Below are 12,268 nucleotides of genomic sequence, written 5' to 3' on the forward strand. Positions count from 1 at the left end.
ATGGCTGACGAATGGACGATAAGGTGGATAGAAGCGGCTAGATTGTCGGCTACGGTAGTGATCAATGCTCCAGTCTAGTTGGCGAGGTTATCAAGCGAAATGCCCCAAGGGTTGGTCCTGGGGGCTGGTTTTGATCAATATCTTCATTAATGATCTGGAGGATGGTGTGGACTGCACCTTCGCAAGTTTGCAGACACACTAAACTGGAGGAGTGGTAATATCTGGGAGGATAGGGATAGCATACAAAAGGGCCTCACGAATTAAGGATTGGGGCCAAAAAAAAACAAAAAAAAAAAATCAGATGAGGTTCAACAAGGGACAAGTGCAGGTCCTGCAACTTAGGACAGGAATCCCATGCACTGCTACAGACAAGGACCGAATGGCTAGGGAGCAGTTCTGGCAGAAAGGACCTACAGGTACAGTGGACGAGAAGGCTGATGAGTCGACAGTTGTGCCTCGTCAAGAAGGCCTACGGCATTTTGGGCGATATAGGTAGGGGCACGCCAGCAAGATCGAGGGACGTATCATTTCCCTCTATTCGACATTGGTGAGGCCTCATTGGAGTACTGTGTCCAGTTTTGGGCTCATACTACAAGAAGGATGGTGGAAAAATTGCAAGAGTCCAGTGAGGGCAACAAAAATTAGGGCGCAGCATGACTTATGAGGAGAGACTATTATTTAGTCTGCAGAGAGAAGAATGGGAGGGATTTGATAGCTGCTTTCAACTACCTGAAAGGGGGTTCCAAAGAGGATGGATCTAGACTGTTCTCAGTGGTAGCAGATGACAGAACAAGGAGTAATGGTCTCAAGTTGCAGTGGGTGAGGTTTAGGTTGGATATTAGGAAAAACTCTCTCACTAGGAGGGTAGTGAAGCAGTGGAATGGGTTACCTAAGGAGGTGGTGGAATCTCCTTCCTTAGAGGTTTTAAGATCAGGCTTGAGAATGACCTGGTTGGGATGATTTAGTTGGGGACTGGTCCTGCTTTGAGCAGGGGGTTGGACTAGATGACCTCCTGAGGTCCCTTCCAACTTTAGTATTCTATGATTTCAGGAGACAAAATTAGTAGAGAACACAAACAGAATCCATACATATCCACAGCATTTTATCAAGTCAGTAGTTGTTGGGCCTAACTAATTCTGTGACAACGCTAATAGTTTTGTAGGAAACCCCTATAATGTAAATAAAATTACCACACTACAAATGAAACAATTATATGAAGAACAGATTTGCACCTTTACTGTTTACTGATTCAGTGATCCAACTTTCTGAATCTGAACAAAAAGACCATACAATAATGACAAATGCTGGGTCACGTGGATGGAGTGTTTTAAGATTAACTACCTGCCTCCAGGAATCAACGTTTCCTAATGTAAAATTCATACTCAAGTCTGTCTGGAACTGTATTACACCTCCCCACCTGGTTTAAGGATAAGATGAGGCTTCATGGGAAACATTCTATTTAAATCGGAAACATTCTATTTACTGCTTCTATCACTGAGACTGATTCCATGAATGTGTGTTGCCACAGTATCAGTGGCACAGCAGTGCACTCCAGAACAGATTTCAATCTGTCAGGCTGAGGATACAAGAGCAAAGCAACTCATAAGCAGCCTTATGGTCATTTTTGGATTTGTCACACAATCTTCTTTATTGCCAAGCAAATGAAATTAGATAAACCTCTAACAAATTGACCTAAGTAAGTTTCTTTTACGAGGTCCAAAATACAATTCTGTTTTCATTGTCCCTTCCCTGCATCCATGCCAGGTACACTGCTGTGAAGGTTTACTTGAAGTGGTTCTGTTGTGTAAGTAAATGAAATTCTGGGTTTTAATCATTAAAAAAAAAAAAAGTACATTAGGGATGCATTTAGAACTTTACCTTTAATGACTTGGCCCCTTTTTTATCTCCTGCAAACATGGACTTTTCATCGAAGTGCATTGGAAAGGATCTGCTCAAACAAAAAATTGTAAAGAAAATCAGCACACACTACAATAGATCATCCAAGTTTACAGTATCACAGTACTAACTATTTTACAAATTACTTGGAAAATTCTGCTCTGGTTCACTGAAGACCAGTCACGATCACCTGTGCGGCAGTGCTGATTAATGCAAACACACACTATAAGCATAGAAAACCACAAAGCCAAAAAATATAAATCACAATCCTCTGCCATGCCTGACGTGTATATTAATCTGCATTAATATACAATCTAGGGCAGGGGTGGCCAACCTGAGCCTGAGAAGGAGCCAGAATTTACCAATGTATATTGCCAAAGAGCCGCAGTAATACATCAGCAGCCACGCCCCTCAGCTCCCCCCTCCCCACCGCTCCCAGGGCCTCCCACCCACTGGCAGCCCTCCCCACACCTCCCGATCAGCTGTTTCATGAAATGCAGGAGGTTCTGAATTGTGTGAGGTGGGGGTCNGGGGGGGGGGGGGGGGAGCAAGGGCAAGGCAGGGTCAGAGGAGGACATGGGAAGGGGTGGAGTGGGGGCAGGGCTCCACATGTGGCTCTGGAGCCACAGGTTAACCACCCCTGGCCTAAAGTGTTTTAGGATTAAAAAAACCCAGCATTTTTAAAGTCAACTTTTTTGAACTCTCAGCATAAAAAACAGTTTCTTGGGATTGCCCTACAGGGTACCCATTTTAGAAATTTAACACTACCTTATCTGAAGCAGTTTACAGTATTTGTTTTGAAGAGATTTTTCTTTGCTCCTCTCTGCCCACTAATCAAGATCTCTTTCTCCCATAGATCCTCTTAGGGTTCTCCTTGCAGCCTAAAATTTACTTAGTTTCGTTATGACTTAGATCATGAATAACTATCTCAGTTTTTCTAGTGCAAAGCAAAGCAGAAGGCTGACTGAGTCACACAGTAGCAGAGGGGAAATGAGGTGACCTAGAGCAATGACTAGTCAAAGGGAAGCCAGGTATGGGTTGGTTGAGGGGACTCCCAAGTAGCAGACATACAGGAGGAGAGGAAACTGAGCAAGAGGGGATAATCTACTTGTAAAAACTGGTTTAGCGGCAGGATCTCTGCTACAGTAGATGCTATATTTTACTAATTTTCAGTATAATGATGTACATTTTATATTGAAGAGCAAGAAATCTATTTTGAACACCTGGGAAAATGAGGGTTGGATGTTTTAAAATGTTTCTTAATGGCTCTAACAAGAAACATTTCCTCCTACTACTGTTTTTGGCCCCTCCTCCCTTCCAATTCACACTTCCAACTTGTCTCATTCTCTTCCCCACCATCATTTTCTTTATCCGACTTCCCCAAACCTTCTATCCATCCAAAAATCACCTCTCTTCCTAGAATAGGGCTGAAATAGTATTGCAAAATCTCATATCTCACTTTGTGTCTCTGAAGATGTCTAGCAAGAGGGTTTTAGATTCAGCATCCTCTTGGACATTTCCAGTGTAAAGGTCTACAAATGAACGCTCGAAGTATGGTGCAACTTTTGACAAAGCACGCAGCTCAATCAAATATAAAAAATATAAATTCTTTAGCCTCCTTGGTCCTTCTCCTTTTGTTTCGATAGGGTCAAAGCGATGAATAAACTCCTTCACATTGTGTCCCCAACGAGGCTTCCCCCAGGTTTCTAAACACGGAACAGAAAGATAATTTTCAGTAAAGACAAACAATAACTGCACAAACACAGACTGAGGGTATGTCTATACTGCCCACTGGATCGGCAGACAGCTTTCAATCCAGCAGGGGCTGATTTATTGTGTCTAATCTAGATGCGATAAAATCAACCCCCAAGCGCTCTCCCGTTGACTCTTGTACTCCACGGCTGCAAAAGGCGCAGGCAGAGTCGACACGGGAGTGGCAGCAATCAACTCACTGCAGTGAAGACACCGCAGTGAGTAGATCTAAATACACTGACTTCAGCTACGTTATTCACATAGCTGAAGCTGCATAACTTAGATCGGTCCCCAGCCCCGTGTGTAGATGAGGCCAAACTGTGTTTACATACACACATTAGTAGGCTTAATATACACACAAACAGAGGACAAACAACTATACCCAATGGCCATATAAGATGACAGACATTTTCAGGGCTCTTACATAAAAATATAAATTACCTTCAAGAAGATAATTTGCACATAGATGTAAGTTGATGCTAACATGAAGTCCAGAAATGAGTTTATAGAATACTCTTTTCTCCAGACAAAGACCTGGTTAGAAAAAGCACTGATTACTAGAAATACTATTAAAATGAAAAAACCCATAAAACAACGTTCACTGAAAATGAGATGCAAAATTTGCACTGTTTAGCTTTTAGTGTTGCACTTACAATTAAGGAAAATGCCACTTAGTGTCACTTTTAAAAAAATTCTTATTGCTTTCAGTGGGAAGAGTTTCTTTCTCAAGTCTACCATCTCACTCACCTACCCTCACCCCTCCATAACAGCCACACTTGTTCATTACTGTAAGGCTTTTGTCAGCACACATTAAAAAGAAAGGAGTATTTGGTAAAAAATTCAGGACAAAGGTCCCACGCAAAAAAGTGTCATGTATGTAGTTTGGGTAAAACAGATCTGAAATAATCTACTTGGACCTCTACAGCTAGGGAGACAACAGTCACTGCTCTTTGCAGCTGAGATTTTATGGCTAAATTTAAAGGCAATGTTTGAATCTGCTAAAATATTTCTTTTTGGTCGCAGGCATAAATGCACAAAAAATGGCAAGAATAAAACAAATACTTGGACAAAACTGGCCAAGATAAATGAAACTTAGTGGCAGTGGAAAACCTCAAGGGTGCTGCTTAACTATGATACAACTTAAATATAAAGTCAGTTAAGATAAAACTGAGAACAAAAGGGGCAGAAAAACAAGACTAAAAGCAGTTTCCTGGGGATGCAGAAAGGGGAAGCAATGAGGAGAACATAAATAGCATCAGCAGTCACAAAACAATTTCATCACTAAAAATGTGATGATGATGCAGCCATATATCCAGACACCTTAATGGTATGATCACTGACACCACCCATGAGGTGGTTTAAGTGAAAATGCTATAGTAACTCAGAGGGATGAAGACACAAAAGATGTTTAGTCCAAATATCAGAAAACTGAAATAACATACTGGCGATATTTGAGGGAGAAAAATCAAATTAAAGGGAAAAAGTGGTGGAGTGGGAGTCTTCACTGGAAGGCAAAACCGAAAAGTCTTTGAGGAAGTATTTGAAGATGACAGCGGATGTTGCATGACACACAAGAAATGAGAGGATAACACAGGAATAAAGGGCTGTTTAAGTAAAAAGACATGAAGTCACTTATGGAAGAAGGAGACCAGGAGAGAACCTGTTAAGGTCAAATTAACTAGAAACCATATTTTCTAAAGTCAATAAGCAGTGTTTCCCCCAGCAGAGAGAGCGCAGACTGATATGTATGCTACTTCCAAATGCAGAGATTGTGTCTATACAGTGGGGTAATGTGCAGTAGGGGATTGTGATTTTTAAAGTGCAGTAATGTGTTTCACATTAATGGATCTATGTAGACCCTGCTGTTGCACACTAGAAGTTCCCTAGTGCACTTAAATGTAGTGCTGTAGTACTACATTTAAGTGCATTAGGGAATTTCCAGTGCAAAGCAACAGGGTCTACATAGATCCATTAATGCGCAATATGTTAATACACTTTAAAAATCCCCTCCCCTCCCACCCCCAGTGCACGTTACCCCACCAAAAGGGCAAACTCTTACTACATATTTTCCTGAAGATTCTGGGTAAAATGGTCCCATTGCCAAATTGTAGTAACTCCCTTTTAGGAGGTCTGGCCTCATTTACAAGCATATTATTTATTTTAAAGAGCACATTTGAGCTTTTTATGCTTTCATGTGCTAGCAGCTGTAAAAGCTACTAATAGCAGAAGTAAATGCTTTATGCAGAACAAAGTTAGCTGCTCAAAAGGCTTAATTATGTTCTCTTGCTCCAATTAACAAAATATTCTTTTCCACACCTCTAGGATACCTTTGGTTGCTATCAGTATTAAACCTGCTTGGCATTTTAAGTCAATTAAAAGGTAAATTGCATTTTGCTGCTAATTGTCCCTATTCTTGATCTTAAAACCAATTCTGCTTGTATAGATGAGCAGTTCAACCACTACTGCTTTCAAAAGCATCTGACAATTAGTCCTAATAAAGATCCTAGCAATTTCTTTGTCTACTTCCTCATTTTAGATTCTAAAAATTGGGAGTCATGAGTAGCTAAATGGTGAGTAAATGTGTAAAAAGCACAAGCATCACCACTGGGAAAACATAACCTTAAAGCATTTACAACAACATGCCAACTGAACAAAAGAGGAGGTCTCTATACGTCTTTGAATGCCGCTTAGAGTATTTTTATTGCACAAAGATACCTCTGCATAAAAAGAGTGCATTCTGAGCATGATTGCTTGAATAATTTCAGGAGGCTAATTTACTCTGATTTCAAGTCCAATTTAGTTCACTCTAAATACTTTTAAAAACCCCACACTACCAAAAACTCTTGATTTCACACACCATATGTAGGTTCACAAAGAAAATATATTCATAAACCTTTGTGTAGGTCAGCTGAACATAATATACAATCACCTAGACTGTCTAAAACATTCATGAGGACAGTTTTATCTACAGTACAAAACCCTATAGATAGGGATAGTTTAATTTGGGCAATTGATCTTGGATTATCAGCAGATACGTCTGCTCAATGGTCTGTGAGGGGATGTTCGATGGGATGGGATCTGAGTTACTGCAGAGAATTCTTTCCTGGGTGCTGGCTGGTGAGTCTTGCCCACATGCTCAGGGTTTAGCTGATCGCCATATTTGGGGTCGGGAAGGAATTTTCCTCCAGGGCGGATTGGCAGGGGCCCTGGAGGTTTTTCACCTTCCTCTGCAGCGTGGGGCATGGGTCACTTGCTGGTGGATTCTCTGCAGCTTGAGGTCTTCAAACCACAATTTTGAGGACTTCAATAACTCAGTCATGGGTTAGGGGTTGTTATAAAAGTGGATGGGTAGAGTTCTGTGGCCTGCTTTGTGCAGGAGGTCAGACTAGATGATCAGATTGGTCCCTTCTGACCTACGAGTCTATGAGTCTATTGCTTAGAGACAACTCTTTCATATATCTTGGATAATTAGACTTGCAAAGTGAATACTAGTGTTGTTCTAGCAGTGTAGAATGCTAACATAAGAGTGCAAAATCTCTTACACATACTACAATAACTGATCCATTAAGAAACAATTACTGGCTTTAGGATGAAGATGGACATTCACTACAGGCACCAAATATGACTGACAGTGAGTAGGGATAAGAAATTGAGTAATAACACTGGTATCTGTTTTTTCTAAGGCTATTAACATTAATTTTAATCATATCAACTTTCCTTTTACCTTCTAGCCATGTGTAGAAAGATTCTCCTGAAAACACAAAAATACATAGTTAAATCCATCAGTATTCATCTGTACATATTAACATGCTTTAAGTAGAAACTAGGGCTGTCAAGCGATTAAAAAAATTCATAGTGTGATTAATAGCGCTGTTAAACCACAATAGAATATCACTTATTTTAAATATTTTGGATGTTTAAAACATTTTCAAATATATTAATTTCAATTACAAACAGAATACAAAGTGTACATTGCTCACCTTATTTTTTTATTCCAAATATTTGCACTGTAAAGAACAAAATATTGTATTTTTCAATTCACTTTATACAAGTGCAGTAATGCAATCTCTTTTTCATGAAAGTTGAACGTACAAATGTATAATTATGTACAAAAAGGGCATTCAAAAACAAAACAATGTAAAACTAAAGAGCCTACAAGTTCACTGGTCTTACTTTTTGGTCAGCCAATCACTCAAACAAGTTTGTTTACATTTGCAGGAGATAATGCTGCCCACTTCTTTACAATATCACCTGAAAGTGAGAACAGGTGTTCGCACGGCACTGTTGTAGCCAGTGTTGCAAAATAATTACATGCCAGATATGCTAAAGATTCATATGTCCCTTCATCTTCAACCACCATTGTGGAGGACATGAGTCCATGCTGATGATGGGTTCTGCTCAATAACTATCCAAAGCAGTGCAGACTGATGCATGTTCAGATGCCACGAGCAGAAGGTTGATTTTCTTTTTTGGTGGTTCGGGTTCTGTAGTTTCTGCGTCAGAGTGTTGCTTTTTTAAGACTTCTGAAAGCATGCTCCATACCCTGTCCCTCTCAGATGTTGGAAGGCTCTTCAGATTCTTAAACTCTGGGTCGAGTGCTGTAGCTATCTTTAGAAATCCTACATTGGTACCTTCTCTGCATTTTGTCAAATCTGCATGAAGGTGTTCTTAAAATGAACATATGCTGGGTCATCATCCAAGACTGCTATAAATATGAAATACATGGCAGAATATGGGTAAAACAGAGCAGGAGACATACTATTCTCCCCCAAGAAGTCCAGTTAAAATTTAATTAACGTCTTTTATTTATTTATTTTAAAAACAAGCATAAGCAGCATGGAAGCATGTCCCCTGGAATGGTGGCCAAAGCATGAAGGGGCATATGAATGTTCAGCATATCTGACACAAATACCTTGCCATACTGGCTACAAAAGTGCCATGCAAATGTCTGCTCTCACTTTCAGGTGACACTGTAAGTAAGGGCAGGCAGCATTATCTCCCGTAAATGTAAACAAACTTGTTTGTCTCAGTGATTGGCTGAATAAGAAGTCAGACTGAGTAGACCTGTTTTAATTTGTTTTGTTTTTTGAGAGCAGTTATGTAACAAAACAAAAAAAATCTACATTTGTAAGTTGCACTTTCACTGGTTAGATTGTCGGGCTCAACAAGTAGTGATCAACGGTTTGATGTCTAGTTGACAGCTGGTATCAAGCGGAGTGCCCCAGGGGGTTGGTCCTGGGGCCGGTTTTGTTCAACATCTTTATTAATGATCTGGATGACGGGATGGATTGCACCCTCAGCAAGTTCACAAATGACACTAAACTGGGGGGAGAGGTAGATATGTTGAAGGGTAGGGATAGGGTTCAGAGTGACCTAGAAAAATTGGAGGATTGGGCCAAAAGAAATCTGATGAGGTTCAACAAGGACAAGTACAGAGTCCTGCACTTAGGACGGAAGAATCCCATGCAGTGCTACAGGCCAGGGACCAACTGGTTAAGTGGTAGTTCTGCAGAAAAGGACCTGGGGATTACAGTGGATGAGAAGCTGGATATGCAGCAGTGTGCCCTTGTTGCCAAGACGGCTAACAGCATATTGGGGCTGCATTAGTAGGAGCACTGCCAGCAGATTGAGGGAAGTGATTATTCCCCTCTATTTGGCACTGGTGAAGCCACATCTGGAGTATTGTGTCCAGTTTTGGGCCCCCCCACTACAGAAAGGATGTGGACAAATTGGAGAGAGTCCAGTGGAGGGCAACAAAAATGATCAGGGGGCTGGGGACATGACTTACGAGGAGAGGGTGAAGGAACTGGGCTTGTTTACTCTTCACAAGAGAAGAGTGAGGGGGATTTGATAGCAGCCTTCAACTACCAAAAGGGAGGTTCCAAAAAGGATGGAGCTCGGTGTTCTCAGTGGTGGCAGATGACAGAACAAGGAGTAATGGTCTCAAGTTGCAGTGGGGGTGGTGTAGGTTGGATATTAGGACATGCTATTTCACTAGGCGGGTGTTGGAATGGGTTATCTAGGGAGGTGGTGGAATCTCCTTCCTTAGAGTTTTTTTAAGGCTCAGCTTGACAAAGCCCTGACTGGGATGATTTAGTTGGGGTTGATCCTCCTTTGACTAGGGGGTCTCTTTCAACCCTAATCTTCTATGATTGTATGATAAAGAGATTGCACTATAGTACTTGTATGAGGTGAACATACTATATTTTTTGTTTATCATTTTTAAAGTGCAAATATTTGTAATAAAATAATATAAACTGAGCATTGTACACTTTGTTTTCTGTGTTGTAATTTAAATCAACGCATTTGAAAAGGTTGAAAAACATACAAAAATATTTAATAAATTTCAATTGGTATTCTATTGTTTAACAGTGTGATTAAAACTGCAATTAATCACAATTAATTTTTTTAATCACACAATTAATTTTTTTGAGTTAAGTGTGATTAATTGACAGCCCTATTAGAAACCCTGGAGTACTACATGTACTGTATATTCTGAGGACATGAACTTCCAGCAGTGCATACTTTGGAGCAATATCATCAAAATTAAGATTAGTGAACTTTCCCTTTCTTGCAGGAGGAAGGGAGTATTATCCTAATTGGTCTGCAACAACATAAAAGAATAAAGATAAAACTGTACTAATATATTGGGGAAGCCATACGTGGATAATACCAGAGAAAGGAATAAAATTCCCACAACACACAGTTTTCCAGTAACACTTCTAGGGAACAAGTTCATTCCTAACTCTGGGCAGCAAGTGTCTTATTCATGTCCCTGATGTTTAAGGACTGAGATTTTTAAATTTTTAATCTTAGCTAGCATAAAGAAGAAGATATTTTTAATTCTCTAAATATCAAATGCATATGACTTTGGAGTAAGTTCTTACCATCAGTGGTTTGTAGTAGAGTTTTTCAGAGTTTAACTATATTTTTTATACAATATAAGTATTACTTGTTATTTGTTTTAATTTTGTTGCCGTTTAATTTAGTTGGCTGTCACCTTGTTCTTGTATTAGGAAGACAGCAAGCCCAAATGGCCTACACAATATCATTCATAAAGCTGGTCAGAACTGTCCATCTCTCTTCAAAAGGCATTTTTATTGATAGAACTTGCACTAAAAATGGCTTTCTGAACTATATAAAATTGTGGAAAGTTTTCATATCTTAAAAAAAATATTTTTCCATCAAATTGAAAAAATTCATTGGTTTCCCTGCTCTTTTCCTTTCTCACCTACTTTTTCAGTGGAAAAAAGGGAAACAGAAAGAGGGAGGCACCCAAAACGGAAACCTCAAAATCTGTTTGTATGCTCAACAATTTTTTCATTTTATTAGTGAAAAAATTAAGATTTATATTAAATTAAAAAAATTGTTTCTTCCAAAAATTTTCAAGACTACTTATTTTTGACCAGCCCACACAACTTATTATTTCAAACAACTCCTCTTGTCTCCATTGCAAACTAATTTTCTTAGTCTTTTTACTCCTTCTTACCATGGAAGTCTTCCCATGCCGTCAATAATTTTCACTGATGTCCTCCAGATCATTGCTATTCCTACTATATAAGTTTTGAGATGGGGTGTTCAAAAGTCACCACAGTGTTCAGGCTAACAGTGTAACCACTGATTTATACAATAGCATATTTTCAACATTTTCTAAGCCTTTCTTGACAGTTGACAATCTTGTTTGCTTTGACTGCAACTGTGCAGGTTTTCACTGAGCTGTCCACAATGACCCCTAGATCTTTTTAGAAATCAGCAATCATAAAGCATTTCTTATCGTACAATGACTACACTGGGGAAAAATGGGGGACAAAACACCCTGACTATATATAAAGAAGCTATCCAGGTCAAGAAAAGCTGCTCTTTTCCTCTATCAAAATAAAAATATTACTACATCTGCCATCAATAGAAAAGAGGAGAAACTCAAAGCCCTACACAATACAGGTCCATCCCATGTCTTATAAAAACCTTCCCACACCCCCCTTTCATTTCTTCACCTTCACTCTTCTTGCTATTCATGTATTCCAGCAGCAAGACCATAAAATATTCGTATGGGAAAAAGACAGACAAGTGAGCTATATAATTAGGGCAACTATCTTGTCTCTTTTTTCCCCACTGGTAGAAAGAGTGAAAATTATTTCTTCTTTTGGATGGAGAGGAAGTTTATGCAACATTAAACAATCACAACTCCAAAAGTAACTCCCACTATATATTTAGCTATTATGGAGAATGTATTAAATCAGACTTACCATCATCCTCCCCTGGAAAAAAAAGGAAAAAAAGTTATAAAGAAAGATCTAGGAACATCAGAAAAAAAAACCTCTTCCACTCTATATGGGAAATGACACAGTACCCTGCCACAGAGATATTAAAGATGCAAGAAATGCTTCTTTGGTTCATGTCAGTGTCTGTTACAGCTATCTCCCTATTCCATTTTGTCTCTTACAGTTGTCCACATACTCCATTTTGTTTTTGTTCTCCTGTGGCCTCCCCTCCCTGGCTGTTAAGTTGTTTAGCAGGGCCACTGCCCTTCTCAAAAGGGAGGGCCCCTTAAAGTTGTTTACCAAGAGCCATTGCCCTTTTCAAAGGGATGGCCAATTGTGCTAAGTGGGACCACTGCCCT

General features: G+C 39.6%; 1 protein-coding gene across 1 annotated transcript in view; it reads right to left on the reverse strand.

Annotated features, from left to right (window-relative positions):
• Positions 1 to 12,268, reverse strand: part of ERO1B (endoplasmic reticulum oxidoreductase 1 beta) — a 59,801-nt gene that overhangs the window by 9,225 nt on the left and 38,308 nt on the right. The window contains exons 9-13 of the mRNA XM_032775036.2: positions 11,895 to 11,906; positions 7,373 to 7,399; positions 4,090 to 4,182; positions 3,356 to 3,602; positions 1,879 to 1,948 (exon numbers count right to left, since the gene is read on the reverse strand). Of these exons, the coding sequence (XP_032630927.1) occupies positions 1,879 to 1,948; positions 3,356 to 3,602; positions 4,090 to 4,182; positions 7,373 to 7,399; positions 11,895 to 11,906 (449 nt within the window). The remainder of the gene's footprint in view (positions 1 to 1,878; positions 1,949 to 3,355; positions 3,603 to 4,089; positions 4,183 to 7,372; positions 7,400 to 11,894; positions 11,907 to 12,268) is intronic.

The sequence above is a fragment of the Chelonoidis abingdonii genome, chromosome 3, assembly GCF_003597395.2.
Source record: "Chelonoidis abingdonii isolate Lonesome George chromosome 3, CheloAbing_2.0, whole genome shotgun sequence".
NCBI lineage: Eukaryota > Metazoa > Chordata > Testudines > Testudinidae > Chelonoidis > Chelonoidis abingdonii.